Source organism: Muscardinus avellanarius (genome assembly GCF_963383645.1).
Source record: "Muscardinus avellanarius genome assembly, chromosome: 11".
In the NCBI taxonomy this organism is placed as follows: Eukaryota; Metazoa; Chordata; class Mammalia; order Rodentia; family Gliridae; genus Muscardinus; species Muscardinus avellanarius.
This window is the reverse complement of record NC_137797.1, coordinates 92,614,656-92,641,494: the sequence shown is the minus strand read 5'-3', so window position 1 is coordinate 92,641,494 and position 26,839 is coordinate 92,614,656. Positions and strand designations below refer to the sequence as shown.

General features: G+C 42.3%; 1 protein-coding gene across 1 annotated transcript in view; it reads right to left on the bottom strand.

The window, feature by feature from the left end:
* The window catches only part of CECR2 (CECR2 histone acetyl-lysine reader), a gene marked incomplete at its 5' end in the record, with an annotated part of 133,879 nt that overhangs the window by 28,551 nt on the left and 78,489 nt on the right, over nt 1-26,839 (bottom strand). Inside the window, 4 exons of the mRNA XM_080706312.1 lie at nt 2,641-2,745; nt 4,522-4,661; nt 6,217-6,400; nt 19,887-19,981. Coding sequence (XP_080562438.1) covers nt 2,641-2,745; nt 4,522-4,661; nt 6,217-6,400; nt 19,887-19,981 — 524 coding nt within the window. The remainder of the gene's footprint in view (nt 1-2,640; nt 2,746-4,521; nt 4,662-6,216; nt 6,401-19,886; nt 19,982-26,839) is intronic.

Sequence of the window (26,839 nt, the reverse complement as noted above, 5' to 3'; positions counted from 1 at the left end):
AATTTTTTCCAGCCATAAGGGAGAACAAAATGATGGCATTTACAGTGAAATGTCACAAAAAATAAGAAATCAGATGCTTTCCCTAATGTGTGAAAACTAGGGAGAAATGGGTAACAGCAGGAACTCTAGATGAAGAAGGGACCCTATAGAGGAGCAATGAAGGCGACCTCTCTGAGGGGATGGGGGGAGGGAAACTCTGTAAAGCACATGATGTACTTAAACATATCAAAGTCACTCAGGAAGCCCAGCATGGGTAGGAGGGAGGGGGAGGGCAGGGGCTAGGGATTAGTAAGGGCTGATTGGGTGATGTGTGCATGTGTATCTCCACAAGTTCTTATCCCATTAAGATGTTTGACTATAATGCACCAATAAAAATTTATGTAAAAAATGGCTTGGTGCTTTCCAATTAATGTGCGAGCGGGGGTGGGGGTGGGAGTAAAGGAGCCAAGGGCCGAGGTTAGGAGGAACGATCCTCTTGGATGAAAGACCACAAGCAAGTGGTACGTCACTCCCGAGCACCAGCACTGGTGCACAGGCGACCCACTGTCAAGGCACCACCAATGCCCACGAAAGGCACTGGTGTACAGGCGACCCACTGTCAAGGCACCACCAATGCCCACGGAAGGCACTGGTGTACAGGAAGTAACTTTTGTAGACTTCTGGGGAAAAAGTTAAGTGTTAATAATTAAAGGTCCCCCAAAACAGAACTAGGGATTCCAAGCTTCTCCACAATCCAGGGCTGTACTGCACATAGGCATATTTAACTGAGCCTTACCTATAGCAGAGGCTAAGATCAGGCTCTAATGTTGGATGGCTCTATTCAAGGTCAGCCACCCCTAAAGTGGGGCTAGTAGTAGTTCCTACCCCTCAGGGGGGTCAGAGACTAAACTACAAAATGCGCAATAGTGTTAAAGTATCTTGTCTGTCGATTTTATCCCAGGGGGGAAAAAAAAAGAAACTAACTCCTACTGGATATTTTTGCTTTCAAACATTTAAAGCAGTATACACTTCAACACAACTGTATGAAATGAAAACGTTCTCAATCAGGAGCTATGATACGGTAGCCACAGAACACACACACCACATAACACTCAAAATATAGCTACTGAACCTAAATAAGTTAAATTTCATTTAATTTAAAAAATAATTTAATACTGCATCAGATATACAGCTCTAAGGGTATAAAACCACCAGTAGAGGGTAGCAGAAGTCCATGTGTGGCTGTAAATATGATTTTATATTTGCAACACTACGGCTTTGTTGGTACTTACAGGGAAGTGGAGACAAACAAAACAGCTTTTTGAATATCAAAGAACACGTGGGCCTCCAACAAAACCCAAAAACAGACGTTGTCTGTATAGAACACAAGGGAATATAGGACAGTCTCACAAACACTGCTAAGGAAGAAAGTTAAACTCGTCAAATTTGTGGAAAGTTAAGTGGAAATGCTGACTGAGTTAACAAAATAAAAAACTGATCTACTCATAATCTAATTTCATAAGAATGTTTCTTTGTAAGTAAAAAGCATCAGTGAAAATCGGCCTAATTTATCAGGCACGGTGGCACACACTGTGTAATCCCAGGACTTGGGAGCTGAGACAGGAAGATCACAGGTAGCCTTAGCTACCTAGGCCCTCTACAACTTAGTGAAACTAAGTTTGAAACTCCCTGTTTCAAAATAAAGAATAAAATATCAACTGGGGGTGCAGCTTGGAGGTAGACTGCCCCTAGATTAAGAACTCCCCGGTGCTGCAAAGAATTTAAAAATCAGCTTAATAAAAGCATTTATATTAAGCAGTTAGAACTTACAAACATAGTGGGAAGAAGCTGTCCATTCTGGTAGTAGGTATTTTAATAACATGGCCTCACTTCCATAGGTATATGATAGATGTGACCTAAGCCAGGGACACTCTACTTCCGAGCTACACCCCCCAGCACTATTTTTTATTCTTTATTTTGAAACAGGGTCTCACTAAGTTGCAGAGGGCCTCACTAAGTAGCCGGGGCTGGCCACAAACCTATAATCCTCCTGTCTCAGTCTCTCAAGTACTGGGATTACAAGTCTGCGCCAGAGTACAGATCAGATTCGGAATACTCTTGAATCAAGACCAACAAGGTAGTCTCTTGTAGAAGATAATGCCCTACCTATACAAGAACATTTCCAAATTCAAGAGGATGCCTTTTGCGTTGCTAAAATTACAAACTTGTGCATTCTACCCAAAATAAATTATGTGGGGGCATGTTTCATGGCTAAATACTCCTTTGGGAAAGAATAAACTCCTAAACTCAGCCATAATATCTAGCTGTATTAAACTGCTGCTGAATCAACACTTAGCCAGACTGAGGTGTAAGGTAAATTTTAAAATGTGTAAAATAATGAATTTATCAAGCCTTTACTATGGGTTAACATGGTTTTCAGCTCCTTACACTGCCTTGCAGTATCTTGTTCAACTTAATCCTCATTAAACAGATAAGCATCGCCCAACAAAAGAGCAGGTTTATGGAAGGAAGGTACAGCGCACAGTGCAGACGGGGCTTCCAGGCTCCTTAGTGTACACCAGACAATTCCGCCAGGAAGGAAAAAACAAATGAAATTAAGGTCCCTTCCAGCACGATCAAAGAAAAACAAGACTTTCTTACCTTGCTGTAATTTCTTCCTGTAATTTCTTCCGTTTTGGGGGCCTTCCCCTTCTTTTTCCTGTTTTTCCAGGAACAGCAGGGACATTTTTTTGTCCTTCATTTCCCCTAAGAAAGAGTACTATTAAATATAAATGTTCCAGTTGAGCACGGTGGTGCACACCTGTAATCCTAGTATTTAAGAGGTTGGGACAGAAGGATTGAAGGTTTGAGACCAGCCTCAGCAAATAATTAGCTAGAACCTCACCAACTTAGACCCTGTTTCAAAATTTAAAAAAAAGAGCTGGGAGTGAAACTAAGAGCTAAGGGTTCCCTTGGTTCAATCCCTAGTAGTTAAAAAAAAAAAAAAAAAAAAAAAAAAAGTATGGCACAGGACTGATACATTACATAAATGCAATTGTACTTTTTCTGGCCAGGAGGCAGCTAAAAAGGTAACATTAAATGTAGAAAACAAGAAAAGAGACGACTGACTTCCAATCTTCCATTATTAGAGTGTGGAACCAATGAAGCAGATTGTAGCATCCATTACCTCTTATCTCAGTACTTGGGATACTGAGATAGGAGGCTTGTAGGTTTGTGGCTCTCAGAAACAGAGCAAGATCTTGTTTCAAAATAAAAAAGTAAGAGCAGGGCGTGGTGGCACACGCTTGTAATCCCCTTGCTTTGGAGGCTGAGACAGGAGGATCGCACAGGTTCGAAGCCAGCCTCAGCTACTTAGTGAGGCTCTCAGCAGCTTAGTGAGACCCTGTTTCCAAATAAAGTATAAAATAGGTCTGGGAGTAGAGTCCAGAGGTAGGAAAGCCCTGGGTTCCACCCCCAGTACTCCTGCCACAAAAATAAATTAAAAAAATAAAAATAAATAAAAAAGTAAGCCGGGTGTGGTGGCGCATGCTTGTAATCATAGCATTCGTGAGGCAGAGACTGGAGGATGGCGGTTCATGGACAGCCTCAGCTACTTAGCGAGGCAACTCAGTGAGACCCTGTTTCAAAAGGTTCCATCTCCGGTACCGCAGAAAATAAAGTAAAATAAAAAAGTAAAACTCACTGGCATTATTGCACTATTAAAATGCAAGCTCTAAGCCGGGCGTAGTGGTGCACGCTTGTAATCTGTAATCCCCCCCCCCCCGCCCGGCTTGGGAGAGGATCGCACAGGTTCAAAGGCAGCCTCAGCTACTTAGTGAGGCTCTCAGCAACTTAGTGAGACCCTGTTTCCAAATAAAGTATAAAATAGATCTGGGAGTATAGACCGAAGGTAGGAAAGCTCCTGGGTTCCACCCCTAGTAACACATATACACACACGCGCGCGCACTCGCCCCTGATCATCTCCTTGCATGCAATGTTGATACAGCTAATTTCTTCATTGGTGGTGGGAACGGTTGTGCCATAGAATTGTGATATATTTAATTTTTTCTTTTTTATGGCAGTGGAGATGATAAACCCAGGGGCATTCTACCTTCAAGCTACAATCCCAGTCCTATTTTTTTTTTAATTTTTTCTTTGGAAACAGGCTAGTCTTGCTAGGCTAATGAGTCTCTCTACTTCCTGAGACTGTCCCTGAATCAATGATCTTCCTGTCTCAGCTCCCCAAGAACTGAGATTATAAGCATGTGCCACAACTGATGCATTTAATTTTTTTTTTTTTTTTTTTTTGTGGTGGTACTGGGGTTCCTGGAAACCCTTCTATCTTCGGGCTAAACTCCCAGACCTATTTTTTATACTTTTTATTTTAGAAACAGGGTCTCTTAATCGAACCTGCGCAATCCTCCTGTCTCCACCTCCCAAGCGCGGGGATTACAAGCATGCGCCACCATGCCCAGGTGATGCATTTAATTTTAATGAAATTATTACACAGTAGTCATCACACCCTGACATTCAAGGCTGTACCTGTTCACGGACAGTTCTCCATTGGATCTTCCTTGTACCGGGTCCTCCTTGTACATTCTTGTTCCATAAAAATACCAATAGAGGGCCCCAGAATTGTCTTCACCCAGAGGTTCCACACGGAGACTGTCTGCATCCAGACCCTAGGTTTAACAAAGAAAAGGGGTTAAGGGAAAACTGGGAGGAAAACAAAACCAAAAAACAAGCAGGAGAAAACTTGTAAGAACCCAAATATCATGTGTATTTTTTTTTTTTTTTTTGGTGCTGGAACCTAGGGGCATTCTACCTCCGAGCTATACCCTCAGCCCTATTTTTTTCTTTTTAATTTTTTTAAAACAGGGTCTCACTGAGTTGTGAAAGGCCTCACGAAGCGGCTCAGGCTGTCCATGAACAGTGATCCTCCAGTCTACACCTCCCAAATGCTGGGATTACAAGCGTGCGCCACCATGCCCGGCCTCGTGCATAATTTTTTTTTTTTTTTGGTGGCACTGGGGATGGAACCAAGGGGCTTTTCTACCTCCAGGCTATACTCCCAGACCTATTTTATACTTTATTTGAAACAGGGTCTCACTGAGTTGCTGAGAGCCTCACTAAGTAGCTGAGGCTGGCTTAGAACCTGTGCAATCCTCCTGTTTCAGCCTCTCAAGTTCAGGTATTACAAGCGTGCGCCACCACGCCCGGCTTTCATGTGTAATTTTTTATCAGGGAAGTTGGGAAAAAAATCAGAATGGAAGAGGATACCTTTTTGAAGGACAGGATATGGAAATATTTCAAATGTTCTCTACCAGAACCAGTGCTCCCATTTCACCAAAAAAAGAGAAACCAAAAGGAATTCAGATGACTGTTTTATGTATTTGGCTTAGAGGCTATTTCATGTGTGCACACATGAAAGGAAAGACAGTTACAAGTGAGTGGTCATATGTTGCCATGTCTTTGTCGTGTGTGATCTCTGCTGTGGCTCCGTCACGATCCATAGCAACCCCTTTCCTACTGAGCCCAGGATCCGACCAGTGCTGGCCTTCCCGCCCCGCTGAGGGCCTCAGCAGACACTACAAGTGAGTGGTCATATGTTGTTTCACAATGATTCTTACCACGTGTCCTGTACAGAGCTAGACTGAGACGCTGTCAACACATTTAACCATTTATGACTAAACAGGATTATAAACTGATCTTCCTGTGAATAAAAGCAATAACTCTACCCTTCTTCAGCAATATACATCTAAAATAGATCCTAAAAACAGAATAAGGAGAAGGAAGAGATTTCTACATCTTCCTTCTCCAACAAGGTATTCTAGAATATGTGTAGAGGATGAATTTCACTAGAATATATGGTTTTAAGTCCTGAAATTTTCAGTAAGTATTTCAATTATGGTCAAGTTTAGAGTTTTGGGAAATAAAACTCAATGGATAATTTAGTTGAAAGCTTTAGGTACCTGTGATTGGTCCTCTTTCAATTAGAACGCAGTGCATGGAAAGAGACACAAAACCAAACCAGAAACTGAACCAAAATAACACAGTGCCATAGAGATGCACTGCAATCCCCTGGCTGCATGGTCATGACTGCAGACGCAATGTCATTGTCGATTAAGAGCCTGAAGTCTAGCTGCACAAGCCAAACTCTGAATCCTTTTGATAGCTTTGGGTTTTGCGTCTCAACCACATTCCTGACTGTAGGTTTCTTGGTTACCAAAGAAGCACCTTGAGAAGATCGAAGACATCGTCTGCGTCAAGTCGATAGTCACAGAGACGGTGCAGGATCTCCACACGGGTGCGAAGGGGCAGGTCCTGGAAACTGGCTTCTCTTAGGGGGTTGGGTTTCCCTTCTTCGAGCTCCCAACGGTAGTTGATGATGTCTTCCAGGTAGCTGTGGAATGTCTGAGGCCTAACCAAATGGCCCCAGACCCAAAACACATTAATATAATATAGATGGATGGAAAGGGGGCAAGAGAAGCGACAATTTGACAGTTGATAAAGCTATGCAAAGCAGTGACAGGACCCGAGGGTACTTCACTGAGACTTTATGCACTAGTCTATCCAAGTGCTTTGTCAAATTCCAAAGAAAGCCGGACATGGTGATGCACGCTTATAATCCCAGTACTTGGGAGGCAGAGACAGGGGGATCACAGGTTCAAGGTCAGCCTAAACCAGTAGTGAAACCCTCATCAACCTACCAAGACCTTGTTTCAAAACAAAAAATAAAAAGCACTAGGGATATAGCTCAGAGGTGTAATACCCCCAGGTTAATTCCCAGTACCACACACACAAATATGATGAAGGCCATCTGGGGATGGGGGGCACCATGTGCATGTATGTAATTTTCAACATGTGAAACTATAATGCACCAATAAAAGACTATTTATTAATTAATTTATTATTTTTGTGGTGCTGGGGTGGAAACCAGGGGCTTTTCTACCTCCGGGCTATACTCCCAGACTTTTATACTTTATTAGTTGCTGAGAGCCTCACTAAGTAGCCGAGGCTGGCTTTGCACCTGTGCGATCCTCCTGCTTCAGCCTCCCAAACACTGGGATTGCGTGTGTGCGCCGCCACGCCTGGCTCAAAAGCATATTTTTTAAAAACAAGACTATATGTTCTCCCAAAAAACTGAACACGGCTAATTTTGCATATACTTTCAGATTTTGCGATTTAAAGAAGAGAGTGGTTGTACTGTGCTGCTAAAAAATGAGTTAGTTGTGTGTGTGTGTGAGTGTGTGCGTGTGTGCGCATGCGTACGTGTATGCTGTGCTGGGGACTGAACCCAGGGACATTCTACCTCTGAGCTACACCCCCAGCCCTATTTTTCCTTTTTATCCCTTACTTTGAAACAGGGTCTCACTGAGTTGCAGAGGCCCTCATTAAGTAGCTGAGGCTGTCCTTGAACCAAGATCCTCCTGTCTCAATCTCCCAAATGCTGGGATTACAAGAGCGTGCCACCATGCCCAGCTCATTTTACTTTTTAATTTCTCAGAATAGAAATTAAATTAGAACTGAATAAATTAGAATTAAATTAAACTGAATAGAAATTCAGTTCTATAAGCTCAAATTATCGGGAACATTCCTTGAGTTACTCATCCGTTCAGCTCAAAGAAATTCTCTTAATATCTTCCATCCTTATGAAATTATCCTGAATTATACTGAAACATTTCACTTGAATATGGTAACAAGATCAAACCCAAGAAGTGTTGAACACTGCAAGGTCTAATTTCCCTATTGTCTGATAAAATCTCCAGACACTGTTAAGTGACCCATTTTCTCATTCATTTCCCATTCAAAAAAATAGCAGAAAGGACCACTGGCTGTCACAGTATCAGGTGAGGAAAGAGATGAGACCATCTTGTAATTACCTCTTTTCCTTATAAGAGAAAACAGAGATTGAGAGATAGTAAATAAAAATAGAGATGAGTCAACAACCTCCCCACTCTCGTCTCAGCCACCGTTCAGAACCCTGGCAGTGAGCGCCTCGGCCTGCTCCGGGCAGAACACGCTTCTGTTGGCAAGCCCAAGGGCGGCATGACCTGCGCGCTATGCTTTAACATGAGTCTCAGCTGGTGACTGGCAGAATTTGTGACTAGGCAGGGCAACAGAATTTATTATTTGCAACCTGTTTTGGAAGATTATGAATCAAGAGAAGGCTTTTGAGGTTTTTTTTTAGGCATGGGCCATGAAAGGGCCCAGCACTGTTTCCTTAAGAGGGAACAACTCAGGCATGGCATCATACTTAGTTAAGAATGGACACTAAAAGAAAAGTAGACCCATGCTTAGTAGGCTCAGGGCCCTAGTTTTGATCCCCAGCACCAAAAACAAACAAAAACTGATATTTATTTTTGTAGACCATAAAAAGTACTGGGCCAAAATAATTATAACAACAACTCTTCACCCAGGCTCTGAAATAGCTACCACTGCCAGCATGCCTAAAATCAACAAGATACCAAGATATGTTCAAAATCATGACTACTTTACGTTATATTTAAGTTAAAAATATATCTAAGTTAATAATTATATCTAAGTTTATATCTAAATCAATAGAAAATATCTTTTGAGCTGGGCATGGTGGTGCATGCTTGTAATCCCAGCGCTTGGGAGGCTGAGACAGGAGGATCACACAGGTTCGAAGCCAGCCTCGGCTGGTTTAAGAAACCCTGTTTCCAAATAAAATATAAAATAGGTCTGGGAGTATAGCCCGGAGGTAGAAAGCCCCCGGGTTCCATTCCCAGTACCACCAAAAAAAAAGGGGGGGGGGTGTGCTCATTTCGAGTCACCTCCCCCCCCCATGCCATTTTGGCATGGGGCTGTATTTCTATTTTCTATATTTCTATCTTTCTAATAAATGTCTTTAAATCTAAAAAAGAAAGTATCTTTCAGCAGAGAAATGTGTATAAAATGTAGCTTTTACATGTATTTACGAATGTTTATGCTGAGTAGCCAAGAAAGAAAACCCAATATGCAAAGTGATAAAATGTAATAAAAGCTACATGGGACCCAGTATACTGTTTATACAAAGTAGGAAGTCTCAAGTATCGGGTTTGCGTAGTAAAGAGGTACAATACGAATCCTGAATAGCTTCTGATAATGCAAAGGCCCATTGCTGTTGGCCCTGTTCCTGCTCGCAGATGAATATGAAGCCAAAGGGGAAAAAGTGATAGATTAAAAAAACAATCATTAGTGTGAAAGAAAGCACTAAAGATCATAGAAAATAAACAGCATAAGGAAGTATATGGAAAGATGCTCAGTATCATCAGCCATTTAGGAAAGGCAGATCAAAACGGATGAGATGCTACTTCCCAGCCATGTTGATAACAAAAAGACACCATGCCAAGTGTCAACCGGGAAGTGGAGAAACTGGAACCTCTACACACTGAGGGCCAGGGGTGGTGGCGCACACGGGAGACTGAGACAGGAGGATAGCAGGTTCACAGCCAGACTCAACTACTGAAGTGAGGCGCTCTACAACACTTAGTGAGACCCTGTCTCAAAATAAAGAATTAAAAAAATAGGGCCTGGGGGTGTAGCTTCAGAGGTAAAACGCCCCCGGGTTCAATCCTCAGCTCTACAAAAACAACAAAAAAAAAAAAAAAAAAAATACTGCTGGTGAGAATGTAAAATAGTACAGCTACTTTAGAAAATTTGACACATTGCCCATAAAGTTCAAGATTAACCAGGTGATCTGGCCACTTCACTGCAGGGACACACTCAAGAGAAAAGAAAACATACATCTATACAAACACATGTAGATAAATATTCAAAGCAGCCTAATTCGTAAAAGTCCCAAAGTGGAAACTATACTGGTTTGAACTAATGGATAAATAAAATGTAATCCACACAACAGGATATTATTTGACCATAAAAAGGAATGAAGTAATGATTCATGCTACAACATGGATAAAACCTAAAAACATGCTAAGTTTAAAATAAAAAAGAGCTAGGCACGGTGGCGCTTACCTGTAATCCCAGTATTTGGAAGGCTGAAACAGGAAGATTGCAGGTTCTTTTTTTTTTTTTGGGGGGGGGCGAATCTGGGGGTGGAACCCAGGGGCATTTGTCCTCCGAGCTACACCCCCTGCCCTATTTTTTATTCTTTATTTTGAAACCGGGTCTCACTGAGTTGCAGAGGGCCTCACTAAGTAGCCGAGGCTGTCCGCAAACTGCGATCGTCTGGTCTCAGCCTCCCGAATGCTGGGATTACAAGCGTGCGCCACTACGCCCAGCTTTATTTTTATTTTGAAATAGGGTCTCCTTAGGTTGATGAGGGTCTCAATACTTCCTCAGGCTGTCTTTGAACCTGTGATTCTACTGTCTCTGCTTCTCAAGAACTGGGATTACAGTTATCTGCCACATTGCCCAGGTTCTAAAATCTTTATTCTGAAAACCACAAAGTGCTGCTAAAATGAAAGGAGATAAATGGAGATGTATGTAATATCATTCAAAGATTGGAAAAGCAAATATTATGTAAGTTATTCCTTCTCTCTAGTAGGTTTTGTTTTGAGGGGGAGGTAGAAACTGACAAGTTGATTTTAAACTTTATATTGAAATACAAAGGACTTAGAATAGGCAAAACAAAAATGCAGAACAAGTTGGTCATCTTACCCAATTTCTAATTGTAAGGTAATAGAAAAATCCAAAACAAGACTTTCTACCTCATTCCATATATAAACACTAACCAAACTGCATCATGATGCCAACTAGAAAAAGCTACATCTATAAAACTTCTAAAAAAAAAAAAATGGGGTAAGAATTTTTTTTTATGGTATTGGAGACTGAACCCTGAGGATATTCTACCTCCAAGCTACACCTCCAGCTATACTTTTTATTCTTTATTTTGAAACAGGGTCTCACTAAATTGCAGAGATTACAAACACAGAACAGCACTCCAGGGTGTGGTGATGCACGTTTGTAATCCCAGTACTTGGGAGGCTGAGCCAAGAGCACTGCAATTTTGAAGTTAGCCTCAGAAATATAGTGAGACTCTTTCCAAATTAAAAAAGAAAGAGGAGGAGGAGGACGACGACAGCGACGATGATGATGGACAACGACAGTGACCGCAGCAGCAGCAGCAGCAGCAGCAGCAGCAGCAGCAGCAGCAGCAGCAGCAGCAGGGGATGTAGCCCAAGTAGAAGGCTCCTGGGTTCCATCTCCAGCTACCCCCACCACAAATATACAAAAATTTATAAATTGCTGAGGCTAGCCTTAAACCTGCCATCTTCCTGTCTCAGCCTCCAGAGTACTGGGATTACAAGTATGTGCCACTCTGCCTGGAAGACATTGATTTCTTTTCTTTTCGGTACTAGAGATGGAACCCAGAGGCCTCAACCTCCAAGCTACATCCCCAGACCTACTTTACTCCTTATTTGGAACAGGGTCTTGCTAAGTTACTGAGAGTCTCTGAGTTGCTAAGGCTACTTCCAACCTGTGATCCTCCTGTCAGCCTCTCAAGTACTGAGATTACAAAAGTGTGCACCAACACGCCCAGGGACACTAATTTATTAGACAGTAAAAAGAAAAGATTACAAAACGAACCAGAAAAAAACTGATTACATGGACTTCAACTAAATAAAAACTCATTCTTCAAAACACACGAATGGAAAGGCAAGCAACATACCTGGAGAAAATATTCACAATACATTATATGTCTGACAAGGGACTTGAATCCAGAATTTATAAAGATTTCTTACAATCCAATAACAAAAACCCCTAATTTAAAACAAATAAGCACAGTCAGGCATGGTAGCCCACACTTGTAATCTCAGTACTTGGGGGTCGGAGACAGGAGGATCGAGAGAGAATGTCCCTGGGTTCAATCCCTAGTTCCACCAAAACAAAACAAACAAACAAAACAAAAACCCACACAAATAAGCAAATAATTTGAACAAACATTTACAAAAAGATTTATAAATGAACAGCAAAATGTTCAGCATTACTTGTCATAGGGAATACAAATCAAAACCACAATTATCACTTTTAATATAACAGAATCATTAAAATTAAAAACAGTAAAAGCTGCCAAAGATTCGGAGCAACTGGACTGTTGCTATTTTGCTAGTGGGAATAGAAAATGTTCTAACTGCTTTGGAAAATAGTTTGGCCGTTTCTTACAGTTTAAGACTCTTTTAAGATATGACCCAGCAAGTCCCAAGAGAAACTAAACTATATGCCCACAAAAACATTTTTGCAAGTGAATGTTCATAAGATTTTTATTAATAATAGCCCCCAATTAAAACCCAAAGAAGCTGGATGTCGTGGCAAACGCCTGTAATCCCAGTTCTTGGGAGGCTGAGGCAGGAGGATCGCAGATGTATGGGCCAGCCTTGGCAACTTAAGTTGCCAAGATCCTGTTTCAAAATAAAAACTGAAACAGGCTAGGGGATGTAGCTTGGAGGCAGAATGCCTGAGTTCAATTCCCAGCACCACAAAGTAAGGGAATGAATAAATAAGTAGATAATAAAATCAAGAGAAATGCCCGTCGGTAAGTGAAGAGACAAACGAGATGCAATTTATTTTTCACTGGATGTCATTTAACCCCATCTCCCAAAGGGAAAAAAATCAGAGACAAATATCAGCCCACGGAACATCACGCTCACATCCTCTGACGGAAAGCTCGACAGAGAGCTGAGCGACCTTATTATACAAAAACTCTAAAACATGCCAAACTTCATGTGTACTGGTAAAAATGAGGTCGGCGCTAGTCAGAAAGGGGATATTTGTGTGGGGCAGGCCAACCTCAAAGAGAACTTTCTGGGGAGATGGAAATGCTCTATTACCATGGGTAGGATAGCAACTACATAGGGTGTTCATTGTATACTTAAATTGTATAAATTTTATTATACCTAAATTGTATCTCAATAAAAAGTCCAGGGGAACATACTTGACAAGAGTATAATTTCAATAAAGATAAATGATTTTTCTATAGAGAAGACATGAGAAAGTGACCTTTCGGCAAAGCAATGTATTATATAACATTAGATAAACAACGAGACCTAAAAAATGAAATTTACAAATTTGATGAGCTTCCACTTAGAGGGAAAACCATGAGAAAATGAGCAAAGGCCACATTGAAGTAAATAGTTATATAAAAAGCACTTGCTGGAAGCCAGGCGTGGTGGCGCACGCTTGTAATCCCCGCGCTTGGGAGGCTGAGACAGGAGGATCGCACAGGTTCCAAGCCAGCCTCAGCAACTTAGTGAGGCTCTCAGCAACTTAGTGAGACCCTGTATCCAAATAAAGTATAAAATAGGTCTGGGAGTATAGCCCAGAGTCAGAAAGCCTCTGGGTTCCACCTCCAGTACCACCAAAAAAGTACTTGCCGGGCAGAATGGTGCCACTTGTAATCCCAGGACTTGGGAGGTTGAGACAGAAGGATCACGGATCTGTGGCCAGCCTCAGCAACTTAGTGAGGCCCTCCCCAACTTAGTGAGACTTTGTTTCAAAATAAAGGATAAAAAATAGTGCTGGGAAGCTGGGTGTGGTGGCGTGTATTTGTAATCCTCGCACTGGAGAGGCCGAGACAGGAGGAGCATGGTTTGCAGACAGCCTTAGCTACTTAAGAGAGGCCCTTTGCAACTCAGTGAGACCCTGTTTCAGAATAAAGAATAAAAAAAGGGCTGGGGGGTGTAGCTTGGAGGTTGAATGCCCCTGGGTTCCATCCCCAGTACTGGGGGGGGGGGGTTAATAATAAAAGCACTCTACTAAAGATGAACTGATAAAGAGAAAAAACCTTTCAGTGTCAAATATTGTCATAATGAACACTTAATGGAGGATTTTTTTATACTGCTTCAATTATACCATTGCTCAAGACAATGTTTTGATGGAATCCTATCTCCACTTTGAGAGCTAAAAGCAAACCACAAGTTCCTGGTATTCAATTATGCTAAGCTACTTCTCAATGAAAGGGGGAAAAGGTGTTTATTAAAGAACCATTAACTTGTTTTAAATCCCTAAGTAGTATTTTTATTAATACATAGTATCATTAGCTAGAAGTAAAACTTCAACAAATTATAAAGCGAAAAAGTATGAAGTGCTGCGAAGAATATGCTACTGTATTTCCAGAATCAGAAGGCTGAGATAGGAGGACTGCAAGTTCAAGGCAACCTGGGCGACTCGGCAAGGCTTTGTCTCAAAACAAAATATAAGAAGAGCTAGGAATGTAGGTCGGTGATACAGTGTCTCTGGGTGAAATCTCTAGTTTTCTGTCCCCAAAGGGTATATGTTACTGACAAATCAAAACTGAGGAAGAAAAAAAAATCTCTAAAAATGAATCAAAATAAAACAAGAGCTCAAGTGTCCACCAACAAGCTTGAAAACCTTAAAATGAGCAATACTTACTAGTGGCGCCTCAAGTGCGCCCCTGCTGCGGCACCAGCACCAGCGACTTGTAAAGCATGCGCCTCCTCAGGCCCTACTCCTGCCCAGGTAGGTGGCGGTGGGCCCCGCCATGTTCACCAGCCCTCCAAATGGTTCTGATGCTCGCTAGAGCCCAAGAATCGCCTTTTAGAAGCCATCACTCAGGTTTCTCCCTCAACACCACACCCCTCCCTCTTCTCTGTGCTCAGCAGATAGAAGATTTCCTAAACTGTTAAGCACTCCACTGTCTTTTGAGTTTTCTACATCATCCTCATTTAGTCTTCCTTGATTTTTAGTTATAAAAATAAATTTCTGGTATGAATGCTACTGGAACTCACTGTTTGCTCAACCTGATTCTGTGGCCTGTTTTACCCTGGAACACACAGCTCTGTGTGGGCTTCCCATCATGGCTGCTCAGTCCACCACCAAAACAAGGAGTGCCTAGAGGTGCTCAGTGTGATTTAATCACAGGAGTGACATCCTGTCATATTCCACGGATTAGGGGAGCTTCTGCCATGTTCAAGAGGAGAGGCCATCAGGGCCCACAGGACGAAGACTGGCTCAGAGTGAACCTGCCACACTCACTAAAAAATACTGTGGTTCGAATCCAGGACTCTGTACATGCTGGGTCAATAATCCACCACTGAGACACAGCCCAGCCCTAAAATACAACTTTTAAATCAGCAATGAAATGAACAAATTCCTGAAAAACTTGTGAAGAGAGAGACTGTATTCTAAATGTCTCTCAGGCACAAGAGAGTCCTAAACAAAATAAATAAAATTCAATCAAGCCAAATATTTCTCAGTTAACTCCTCTGCTATTGAGATGTTTAAGCCGAGCGTGGTGGTGCACACTTGTAATCCCAGCACTTGGGAGGCTGAGACAGGAGGACTGCAGTTTTGAAGACAACTTCAGGAACTTAGTGAAGCCCTCCACAATTTAGTGAGACTCTGTTTCAAAATAAAGCATAAAATAGGGCTGGGAGTGTTGTTCAGAAGTAGAATGCCCGTGGGTTTAATCCCCAGTATCCCACAACCACACACACAGAAAGATATTTAGATATACGTGAGAGTGAACTGAGCACAATGGAACAGAGCAGGAATGGAAATCAGAGGACATGAATACTGCGCCAGCTTGGCTTTGCCTTAGTTTCTTTGAGTAGAAAAACAAATTCACCACCTAGATGATAGTGAAGGTTCCTTTCATGTCCGTGATGTGAATTCTAACTTGCAGATTAATTGAGGCAAAAAAAAAAAAAAGCTTGAGGCTGGGCGTGGTGGTGTATGCTTATGATCCCAGCGCTTGGGAGGCAGACAGGAGGATCACGCAGGTTCGAAGCCAGCCGCGTGTGCTGGCTTAGGAGACCCTGTTTCCAAATAAAAAATGTGAAAATAGGTCTGGGAGTATAGCCCAGAGGTAGAAGGGCTTCCAGGAACCCCAGTACCACCACAAAAAAAAAAAAAAAAAAAAAGTAAAATAGGGGTGGGAGTATAGTTCAGAGGTAGAACGCCCCCGGGTTCCATCCCCAGTACCCTCCAACACACAGAGTTATACCTAATGTTTATATTTCTTTCTTTGAACTATGAATATAGAAATCAAACCACACATACCTCTGTATTTTTCACCAGAATATAGTGAATATTTTCACATATTACAAATCCTGTAGGCATTGCTCTCTTTTCCCCCTTTTCTTTTCCTTCCTTCCTTCCTTCCTTCCTCTTTCTTTCTTTCTTTCTTTCTCTCTCTCTCTCTCTTTCTCTTCTTTCTTTCTTTCTTTCTTTCTTTCTTTCTTTCTTTCTTTCTTTCTTTCTTTCTTTGTACTAAGGATTGAACCCAGGGGCACTCTACCTACTCACCCTCCTTACTTTTGAAACAGGGTCTTGCTAGGTTGTTGAGGGTTTCACTAGGTTGCTGAGGCTGACCATGAACCTGAGATACTCCTGTCTTAGCCTCAGGTGTGGACCACTATGGCTGCTACATATCTCAGATAGCACTTAGGAGCCGGGCATGGTGGCATATGCCTATAATCCCTGTATTTGGAAGGCTAAGCAGAGGATCACAGGTTGGAGGCAAATGAATGGTAAATAGTGTGACCCTATTTCAAAACTGAAAGGGTTGAGGGTATAGCTCAGGAGTAGAACATACCTGGATTCAATTGCCAATACCCCTGCATACACATATAAAGAGAAATAGCACGTATGCTCATCAATGCTTGACGGCAGTAATCTTGAGAAATTGGACCCATTGCTAGAATATGCAATTTAATGAATTAAGTAACGTCACTATATAAAAAGTTTTTTGTTTTTTTGGTGGTACTGGAAATGGAACCCAGGAGCATTCTACCTCTGAGCTACACACCCAGCCATATTTTTATTCTTTATTTTGAAACAGGGCCTAAGTAGCTGAGGCTGGCTGTGAACCTGTGGGCCTCCTGTCTCTCAGTACTGGGATCACTGGGCTAATCTGATTCTTTAATACTTCCCTATTTTTTCGTATAACTGGGTTCTGTTGAAATCCTAGTACTATGTGATTTCAAAATATTATTTTCAGATGGACTCATGGGTTTTGTTAGAAAGCCGAAGAAGAACCAGTCATAAAAAAAGAACTCGTTTTCATGGAAAACTTCTTTGCTTAACATTTCTTCTCTGTAGCATGTTTAACCTTCCTGTGCCAAAAATGCACCATCAATGACAGGCACATGAGTGAAGACTGTCCACCAGGGGTTAGTATAAGGATTAAACAAGAACTCCTGGAAACCCTTCAGAGAAGAACCTGTCTCAGCTGGGGCTTCACACTAGGCCAGGATTGCTTCCATAACCAGACAGTGTCGTGCTGGCCTCTAAGTGCAAAAACCTCCGTTTGGAGATTGAAGTTAAGAAAAAAATGTGATTTCCAAATTTCAGTTTAAAGGTTAGAGTTAGTGAAACTGGAGTAGTAATTACTCAAATTTAATTTCTGAAAAAATAGGGGCCCGCAAACTATGGCAGGAGGATCAAACTTGAGCCTGATGCCTGGCTACTCTTTGCTTCTAAATAGCCTATGAGGTAACGGCTTTGTGTTTTGGGTGGTTTAATGGTCGGGAGCGGTTAAAACAGTAATTCCTCATATATGAAAAGGATACAATACTCGAAACTGAGTGTCTATAAAGTTCTAATAAATTTCGGTCACTATCAGTCATTCAGGTCTTGCCTCTGGCTGTTTCACACTGTGACGGAGCTGAGCAGAGCTAACACATCACAGGACTCACAGACCTACAGTAGTTAATATCTGGCCTTTTTCAGAAAAGACTTGCTGATCCCCACTATGAAACCTATGAACAATGCTTACCTGCCATGTGTGAGGCTCATCACACACACACACACACACACACACACGCTAATTAAATAAACAAACAAAAATACACAGCAGTAAACCACAAGAAAGAGAGATACAGACAGACCAACAGTCACTGTAGAGACTGACGACAGTTTCTAGACTTGTTCCAAGGTATTTCGAAACTAGTTTAATCCTCAAAATAACTTTTCTGGGGATCATTACTAACCTCTTTTTTTTTTTTTTTTGTGGTACTGGGGTTCCTGGAAGCCCTTCCACCTCCGGGCTACACTCCCAGACCTATTTTTTTACATTTTTATTTGGAAACAGGGTCTCCTAAGCCAGTGTGCGCGGCTGGCTTCGAACCTGCGCGATCCTCCTGTCTCCGCCTCCCAAGCGCGGGAATTACAAGCGTGCGCCACCACGCCCGGCCATTACTAACCTCTTTATAGATGAGGCAAGTTATACAAAGCTTTCTTAGCTATACATATTAGATGTGTCACAGAGCCAGAAAAAGCAAGCTTCATCCAAGTTTCTCTCTCTCTCTCCTTTTTCTCTTACTTTCTTTCTTTCTCTCTCTCTCTCTCTTTTTTTTTTTGGCAGGTCTGGGGACAGAAGTCAGGGAAATCTGACCTCCAAAGTACGCTCTCTGCCCTATTTTTTATTCTTTATTTTGAAACAGGGTCTCACTAAGTTGCAGAGGACCTCAGTAAGTAGCTGAGGCTGGCTGTGAACCACGATCCTCCAGTCTCAGTCTCAGCTTCCCAGATGCTGGGATTAAAAGCGTGTGCCACCACGCCCGCCTCCCAGCCCTATTATTATTATATTATTATTATTATTATTATTATTATCATCATCATCATCATTATCATTATTATTATTATTAATTGTGTGGTACTGGGATTGGAACTCAGCTTTTTTACCTCTAGGCTATACTCCCAGACCTACTTTATACATTATTTGGAAACAGAGTCTCACTAAGTTGCTGAGAGCCTTACTAAGTAGCTGAGGCTGTCCTGGAACTGCAATCCTCCTGTGTCTGCCTCCCAAATGCTGGGATTAGAAACATGTGCTACCACACCTGGCTGTAAATTTCTCTCTTTCTCTCTCTCCTTCCTTTCCTCCCTCTCTTTCTTTTTATGGTTCTAGGAATTGAACCCAGGGGCTTTCTACCTCTGGTCTATACTCCCAGTCATTTTTATTTTTTGTTTTGAAACAGGATCTCACAAGGTTACTGAGCATCTCACTAAATTGTTCAGCCTGTCCTCAAGCCTCCTGTCTCAGCCTCCCAATTACTGGGATTACAGGTGTGCACCATCATGCTAGGCTTTTTTTCTTCAGAATGAAATGAAAGTAAACATTAGAGAATATGGAATATGGCCTATACTCATTCTAATTGTGAGTGGATCATCACTGGTGGAACAAGATAATTATTACTTTTAGGCAATTCTCTTCAAAGGGAAAAGTAAAATCCACAGTAATAATCTCTTAATCTGGAAGGTCCTTTACATAGATGTGTTCAGTTTGTGAAAATTCACTTGGAGGTAGAATGCCCCTGGGCTCCATCCCCAGTACTGAAAAATGAAAAGGAAAACAAAAACAAACAAACAATAACAACAACAACAAGCCAGCAGGTGGAACACAGTGGTGATCCCAGAGACCAGGGAGGGTAAGGCAAGTGGATGGCAAGTATCAGGCCAACATCACCAACTTGGTAAGAACCTGTCTCATAATAAAAATTCTTTTTTAATGATTTAAAAAAAGGGCTGGAAGCTGGGAGTAGTGGCACACTACTGGGGAGGCTGAGACAGGAGGATTCAAACACAGGTTTGAAGCCAGCCTCAGCTATTTAGTGACACCCTGTTTCCAAGTAAAATATAAAATATGTCTGGGAGAATAGCCCAGAGGTAGAAGTCCCCTGGGTTTCATCTCCAGTAACCCCCCCCAAAAAAAAATTAAAAATAAAAATAAAAAAGGGCTGGGATGTTGCTAAGTGGTAGAGTGTTCCAGATTTAATCTTCAGTATCACAAGAAGAAAGAGAAATAGAAAAAGGAAACAGTAGAAAAGAACCAGAAAATTCAGGGCCTAAAAATCCATTTGCATGTATAACTATACATATTTGGTCTACACTATTCTATACTGGTTTGTTGTAAGAGAAAGGAACACTACTATAGCTGGTTAGTTTCCTGTGTAAGAAATACTAAGAACAGGATTACTCACGTGATATCCCTTCGCTGATAGCAGCCCTGAAGCAGGCAGGCAATCAGGTCACTGATAAACTCCACATCATCTCTGTGAAGGGCTGCCTCCAACTCCTGTGAGGGGGAGGGGAGAGGGAAGGAAAGACAGGGGTATCAGAGGCTGCATAAATCCACCTGCCCCTCCCCACCACCACCAGGAGCCCCAAGCAAGACAAGAGTGCGTGGAGCAAAAGGGCTGGCCACTACCCAGCTCTGCCTTTCCTCCCGCGTCACTACTGGACGGGCAAGGAGGCTCTGGCTTCTGGGTTCCCTGGGGTTTATTTCTCTCACTGCTCCTACCAGACCGTTCCTTTGATTTGCACAATGGAAGAATTATGCATCTGCTTTTTTTTTTTTTTGGTGGTACTGGAGGTGGAACCCAGGGACATTCCATCTCCGGGCTACACCCAGCCTTAGTTTTTTATTCCTTATTTTGAAACAGGGTCTCACTAAGTTGCTGAAGCTGGCCGCAATCCTATGATCCTCCTCGGCCTCCCAAGTACTGGGATTACAAGCATGTGTCACCACGCCTGGCTCGCCTATCTTTTTTTTTTTTTAATATATACGGATGCTAATTGCTTAATCAAAGAACTTGAGTTAAATAAGTATGCTGTATTGCTTTGGTTTTTTGTTTTTTGGCAGAACTGGGGATTGAACCCAGGGGAATTCTACCTCTGAGCTACACCCCCAGCTCTATGTTTTTATTCTTTATTTTTTGAAACAGATTCTCACTATGTTGTGTTGTGTAGCTGAGGCTGGCTGTGAACCTATGATCCTCCTATCTCAGCCTCTCAAGTACTGGGATTACAAGTGTGCGCCACCACGCCCGCCCAGCTATTGCTTTGTATTGTAATGAGGAGAACATAAAATCATCATGTAACTGATTATAAGGTATTCCTCATTCAATGTAATAGTTTCAATAGACAAAACACCTACAATAGACAGACGCCCAGGCAGCACCAGTAGGATTTTTATTGTGAGGACACTTACACCTGGAGCCGATGAGAGAAGATTGCAGAACTAAGTTTAATCTTACATCATCTGGAGAGAAATGAGGTAATGTCTGTTGCTGGTCTAATCCTGCGCCTGCTTTCCTTGGGGTTCAGATAGATACTGCCAAAGACTTGTCTCAGCACAGTATCCTAAATAAGATTAGTTGATAGGGCCATTGGACAAAAGTGGCTGTGGGAAACTTTAGGGGGTCCTATTCTCTTCTCAGCCTCCCAAAATAAACAGATATTTTTTGAGGTGATGGAATATGTCCTTTTAACCAAGATGCAATTCCTAATCTGTGTATAAAATATTCGCACAGAACTCTAAAACATTGTTGGTGGTATTGCAAATTAGTGCAACCACTTTGGAAAACAGTATGGAGAATGCTCAGAAGAATAAGAACAAATCTACCATTTGATCCAGCAATACCCAAAAGAAAGGAAACCAAACTACCAAACCAATACATGTGTATCTATGTTCATAGCTGCACAATTCACCATAGCCAAACTATGGAACCAGCCAAGATGTCCATCACAGATGAATGGATTACAAAACTGTGGGATATGTACACAATGGAATTTTACTCAGCCATTAAAAAAACCTCAATTACATCATTTTCAGGGAAATGGATGGAACTGGAGGACATTATGCTAAGTGAGATTAGTCAGTCACAAAAAACAAGAAATTGAATGCTTTCCCTAATATGTGAAAGCTAAGGAGAAATGGGTCATAGGAGGAACTCTAGATGAAAAAGGAAATCCTACAGAGGAGAAAACAAGACAACCTAAATGAGGGGATGGGAGGGGAGAAGAAGGAAATTCTCCAAAACACAATGTACTTTAACATTTCGAAGTCAACCACTAAGCCAAGCATGGGAGGAAGGGATGGGGAGGGAATGGGGTGGGAACTGGGTAGGGGCTAAATGGGTGATGTGTACATGTATGTTCACAAAAGTTTTTTACCCCAATATAATGTATGAATATAATAAAAAATTTAAAAATTCCCATAATCTGCATATAGCCGACATGCTCATAACCAGATTTATAACAAAAATCAAACTTTTGAAAATGTTATTAATGGTTCTGAAAAGAGATGCAAGTTCTGATTGACAACATTATATTAAAGTGTACACTAAAGACATGAGACTGTTTCTAGCACAAAAATAATAAGCCCACAGATAAAACTAATTTATTCCATTTTAAAAATTTAGTTTAGAGAGTTGGGTATTGCGTACTTGGGAGGCTGAGACAGGAGGATCAAAGGTTTGAGGACAGTCTCAGCAACATAGCAAGATCCTGTTTCAAAAGAAAAAAAAAAAAAAAAAAGCCGGGCGTGGTGGCACACGCTTGTAATCCCCGTGCTTGGGAGGCTGAGACAGGAAGATTGCGCAGGTTCGAAGCCAGCCTCAGCTACTTAGTGAGGCTCTCAGCAACTTAGTGAGACCCTGTTTCCAAATAAAATATTTAAAAAAAAAAAAAGGTCTGGGAGTATAGCCCCGAAGTAGAAAGCCTCTGGGTTCCACCCCCAGTAGCACCAAAAAAAAAAAAAAAAAAAAAAAAACAGCGCCATGGGTATAGCCCCTGGGTTCAGTACCAAAATTAGTTTAGAAATTAGGACAAATGCTAAGTGTACTACTTGACACTAGCTATAAACTACCCTGAGGGATTTCAAATAAATAGGAAGGTGTCTTGCACTGCCTTGAAAGCCCAAATAGAGACACTTAAAATCAAAAGACAGGGCTGAGGTTGCATTTTAGTGGCAGAGTTTGCCTAGCAGCGATGCAAGGCTGGGCTCCATCCCCAGCACAACAAAAACAAAACATGGAAGAACACACACAAACACACCAAAAACAAAGACAAGGCTCAAGCTTAAAACGTTCTGTCTGCCTTACCCAGACACTTAGAAATTGCTAACACGTTTATGGATAGGAGTCTTATTCTTATATTAGCTATTAATTCTTGCAAGTAGAGTTCCTTTTTACATTTTAGTTAGTGGTTATCAAGGATAATAAGAGGCTCTGCCAACCAGAGACAACAAGCATTTGAACTATAGTTAGAATTCATTCATCAACAAATATTTACTAGGGCCCCACCCTGTATAATACAGTACTTCCTAGATACTGCAGAGCTTAGTTTAGATAGGAGAGAGATAATAAAGGGTATGGAAAGTAAAAACAAAGTCATTAGGACTATTAGGTACAGAAAAGGTGCTATGGGAGTTGAGGAGAAGAAAACTGCTTCTGGCTGTGAGAAGCCTGAGCAATTTCATAAAGGTGTCAGCAAGATTTGAGGTGACAGCCAGGCATGGTGGCGCACGCTTGGAATCCCAGCATTCGGGAGGCTGAGACAGGAGAATCACAGTTCTTGGCCAGCCTCAGCTACTTAGTGAGGCCCTTTGCAACTCAGTGAGACCCTGTTTTAAAATAAAGAATAAAAAATAGGGCTGGGGGTGTAGCTCAGAAGTAGAATATACTGGGTTCCATCCCCAGTACACACACACAAAAAAAATTTGAAGTGAGGAAACTGTTAAGCTCAGGACAGTAGGGGAAGCAGCAGGGCAGGACAAGGTGCAGGGAAGGAGGACTTAGCTTGGGCTTAACTATTCTGTAGGCTCTGTGGAGGGGAATAACCAAGTTAAGATGGGCAGAGGACACGGAACGCTGAGCTAACGAGTGGGGCCTCCTTTCTTTGGAAGACAGTGAGGACCCACCCCACTCTTTGTCCCACAAAGAGGCACGGGAAGAGCAATCCAGCTGCCGTGTACACAGCACGATTCCCACGGCAGAAGGTGAGACGTCAGCCCAAGCAAGAGTTGAGGAGGTTTCTGAAGGATGAGGAAGAGGGGAAAAAGGAAGGCAAGGCCCCAGGAGGCAGGGCATGGTGACACAGGCTTGTGATCCCAGTACTTGGGAGGCTGAGACAGGAGGATCACAGGTTCATAGCTGGCCTCGGCTACTTCGTGAGGCCCTCCGCAACTTAGTGAGCCCAGTTTCAAAAATAAAGAAAAGCCGGGCGTGGTGGCGCACGCTTGTAATCCCCGCGCTTGGGAGGCTGAGACAGGAGGATCGCACAGGTTCGAAGCCAGCCTCAGCTACTGAGTGAGGCTCTCAGCAACTTAGTGAGACCGTTTCCAAATAAAATATAAAATAGGGCTGGGAGCATAGCCCGGAGGTAGAAAGCCTCTAGGTTCCATCCCCAGTACCACCAAAAAAAAAAAAAAAAAAAAAAAAAAAAGAAAGAAAGAAAGAAAGAAAGAAAAGAAAAGAAAAGAAAAGAAAAGAAAAGAAAGAGAAAAAAGTGGAGGTAGAATGCTCCTGGGTTCAACCCCCAGGACTGGAAGGAAAAAATTCCCAGAAAAGTAAATGAGAGGCAAGACAAAACAAATGGCAATTAGAAATTAAGTCCTTGAAGAAACAAACATAAAAAAGCAAACAAACAAACAAAAAAGGCAGGCCTTCCTGTCATAGTAAGTCAGAATCACTGAATACTGCCGCTGGAAGGAAGGAATTACAGATCACATATTTCAACTCTCACAAAGAAACTAGGTCCAGAAAGGTTCACGGCCTTCTCTAAGGGAATACTAGGTCACCTAGACCAGTTCTGCCTCCTGTTCTAGAAAGGCGTGACGGTTTCAAAAGGTACAATAATCTCCGTAGTCACAATCTCCACTCTCCATTCTGTCACATAACCATCCTCCTACATGGAAATTCCTTCCCTGTGCCAAGCCACGCTGAAATCCGCACGTCAAAGGCTTGATCTACAACATCCTCGCGGAGCGCCCCCTGCGTGTACGCAGAGTTACACACATCGTTATGGGTCCCTGTGCCCCCTTCTCCATCAGGGTAAATAGTGTGATGTGTGTGTGTGTGTGTGTGTGTGTGTGTGTGTGTGTGTGGCACTGGAGATTGAACCCAGGGCATTCTGCCTCTCAGCTACATTCCCCACTCCTATTTAATTCTTTATTTTGAAACATGGTCCCACTAAGTTGAGAGGGCCTTTACTAAACTGAGGCTGAGTGAATCTGAGAAGCCTCCCTAGTACTGGGATTACATGCATGCACTATCACACCTGGCAGTGTGATTCTTGATAAATGTGCTGTGGAGCCGGCATGGTAGCCCAAGCCTGCAATCCCAGTGCTTGGGAGGCTGAGACAAGAGGTTTGCAGGTTCAAAGACAGCCTCTTAGGGAGATTCTTGGCAATCTTATGAAACCCTATTTCAAAATTAAAAAAAAATAAAGAGGCTAGCCGGGCGTGGTGGCGCACGCTTGTAATCCCCATGCTTGGGAGGCAGAGACAAGAGGATCGCGCAGGTTCGAAGCCAGCTGAGCTAGCTTAAGAGACCCTGTTTCCAAAATAAAAAAGTATAAAAATGGGTCTGGGAGTGTAGCCCGGAGGTAGAAGGGTTTCCAGGAACCCCAGTACCACCAAAAAAATAAAAAATAATAAAAATAATAAGTATATATATGGCTGAGACAAGAGGATTGCAGGTTCAAGGCTAGTCACAGGAACCCTCTGTAAGACCCTCTGTAATTCAGCAAGACCCTGTTATCAAAACTAAAAATAAAAAGTGCTGCAAGCCAGGCTTGTAATCCCAGTACTTGGGAGGCTGAGACAGGAGGACTGCAGGTTCACAGCCAGCAGCAGCTACTTCTGCAACTTAGTGAGACCCTGTTTCAAAATAAAGAATAAAATAGGGCTGGGGGTGTAGCTTGGAGGTGCTACACCCCCACAAAAAAAGAAGAAAAAAAAAAAAGAAAGAAAAAGAACTGGGAGAGAGCATTACCAAGGAAGGGCCTGGAAGAGAGGTCTGTCACAGGGCATGTGTGACATCCAGTTAGAGATCACATTTGTTCTGTGGTAAATAAGAATATAAGCTTTATAAAACAATACACAGCAGAGCGCAAAGACTGTGATCCTCCTTCCTCAGTCTCCCAAGTACTAGTATTATAGGCTAAGGCACCATTTCTAGCCTGTTTTTTATTTCACAACAGGACGCTGGTCTCAAGCCTGCAATCCTCCTTTTTCAGTCTCCCAATTACTTGGATTACATGTGAGTACTGCACCTGGCAAAAAGTAAGATTTCTAAGAAACCTAATTTCTTCTCTGTTCCGTCTCAGACTTCTGCTCATGAGTGTTCTCTCTGGTTTCCCTTCCTATTACTGCCAGCAGCAGGTTCGGATGCCTAAACTCTAGCCAGAACACTGTCCTCAACAGAGGCATAGGGAAAGGGGGGCCTGTTTTCTGCATTGTGGCTGGTCACGGCATCAAGAATGCCCTTCTGAACCGTGCAACATTAGTGTTAGTTCCATTCACCTCCTCTCCACAGCTAAGAAAGGAACATTCCTGACTTCTTCTCTGTGCTCCTACCAACAACTTTTAATACAGAATTTTAAAAACAGTTGGTGGCCAAATAATTCAACAAATCATATAGCTTACTTGCCATATGCCAAACACTGAGGCGGTGAAGGTAAGGAAGGAAATCCCAGGGCGGGCGGTTGGCACTCGCATGCCTTGAGCATATAATAACCTATATGTTTTATTTCCCTCTTTTGGAAGGAAGACAATGAGGGAGCCAACTTGCGTGTGGGAGAGAGGGAAGAAAGGAGCATGTGCTCAAGTGCAGGCCCCAAATGAGGAAATCCCATTCATTCATTCCTTTATTCCTTAATTTATTCATTGTGTCTTGTGCTTGCTCCAGAACGTCCCTGGCACAGAGCAAAGCACTCACATGTTTTCTTGACTGGAGGATAGCAAATAATTTTAAGTTGATGTGATGAATCTTCTACTAAATATACCAAGTGGCCGGGCGTGGTGGCACATGCTTGTAAACCCAATACTTGGGAGGCTGAGTCAGAAGGAGCGCATGTTCGAGGACAACCTCAGCAACTTAGTGAGATCCTGCTTCCAAAAAACATAAATAAATAAAATAGGGCGAGGGGT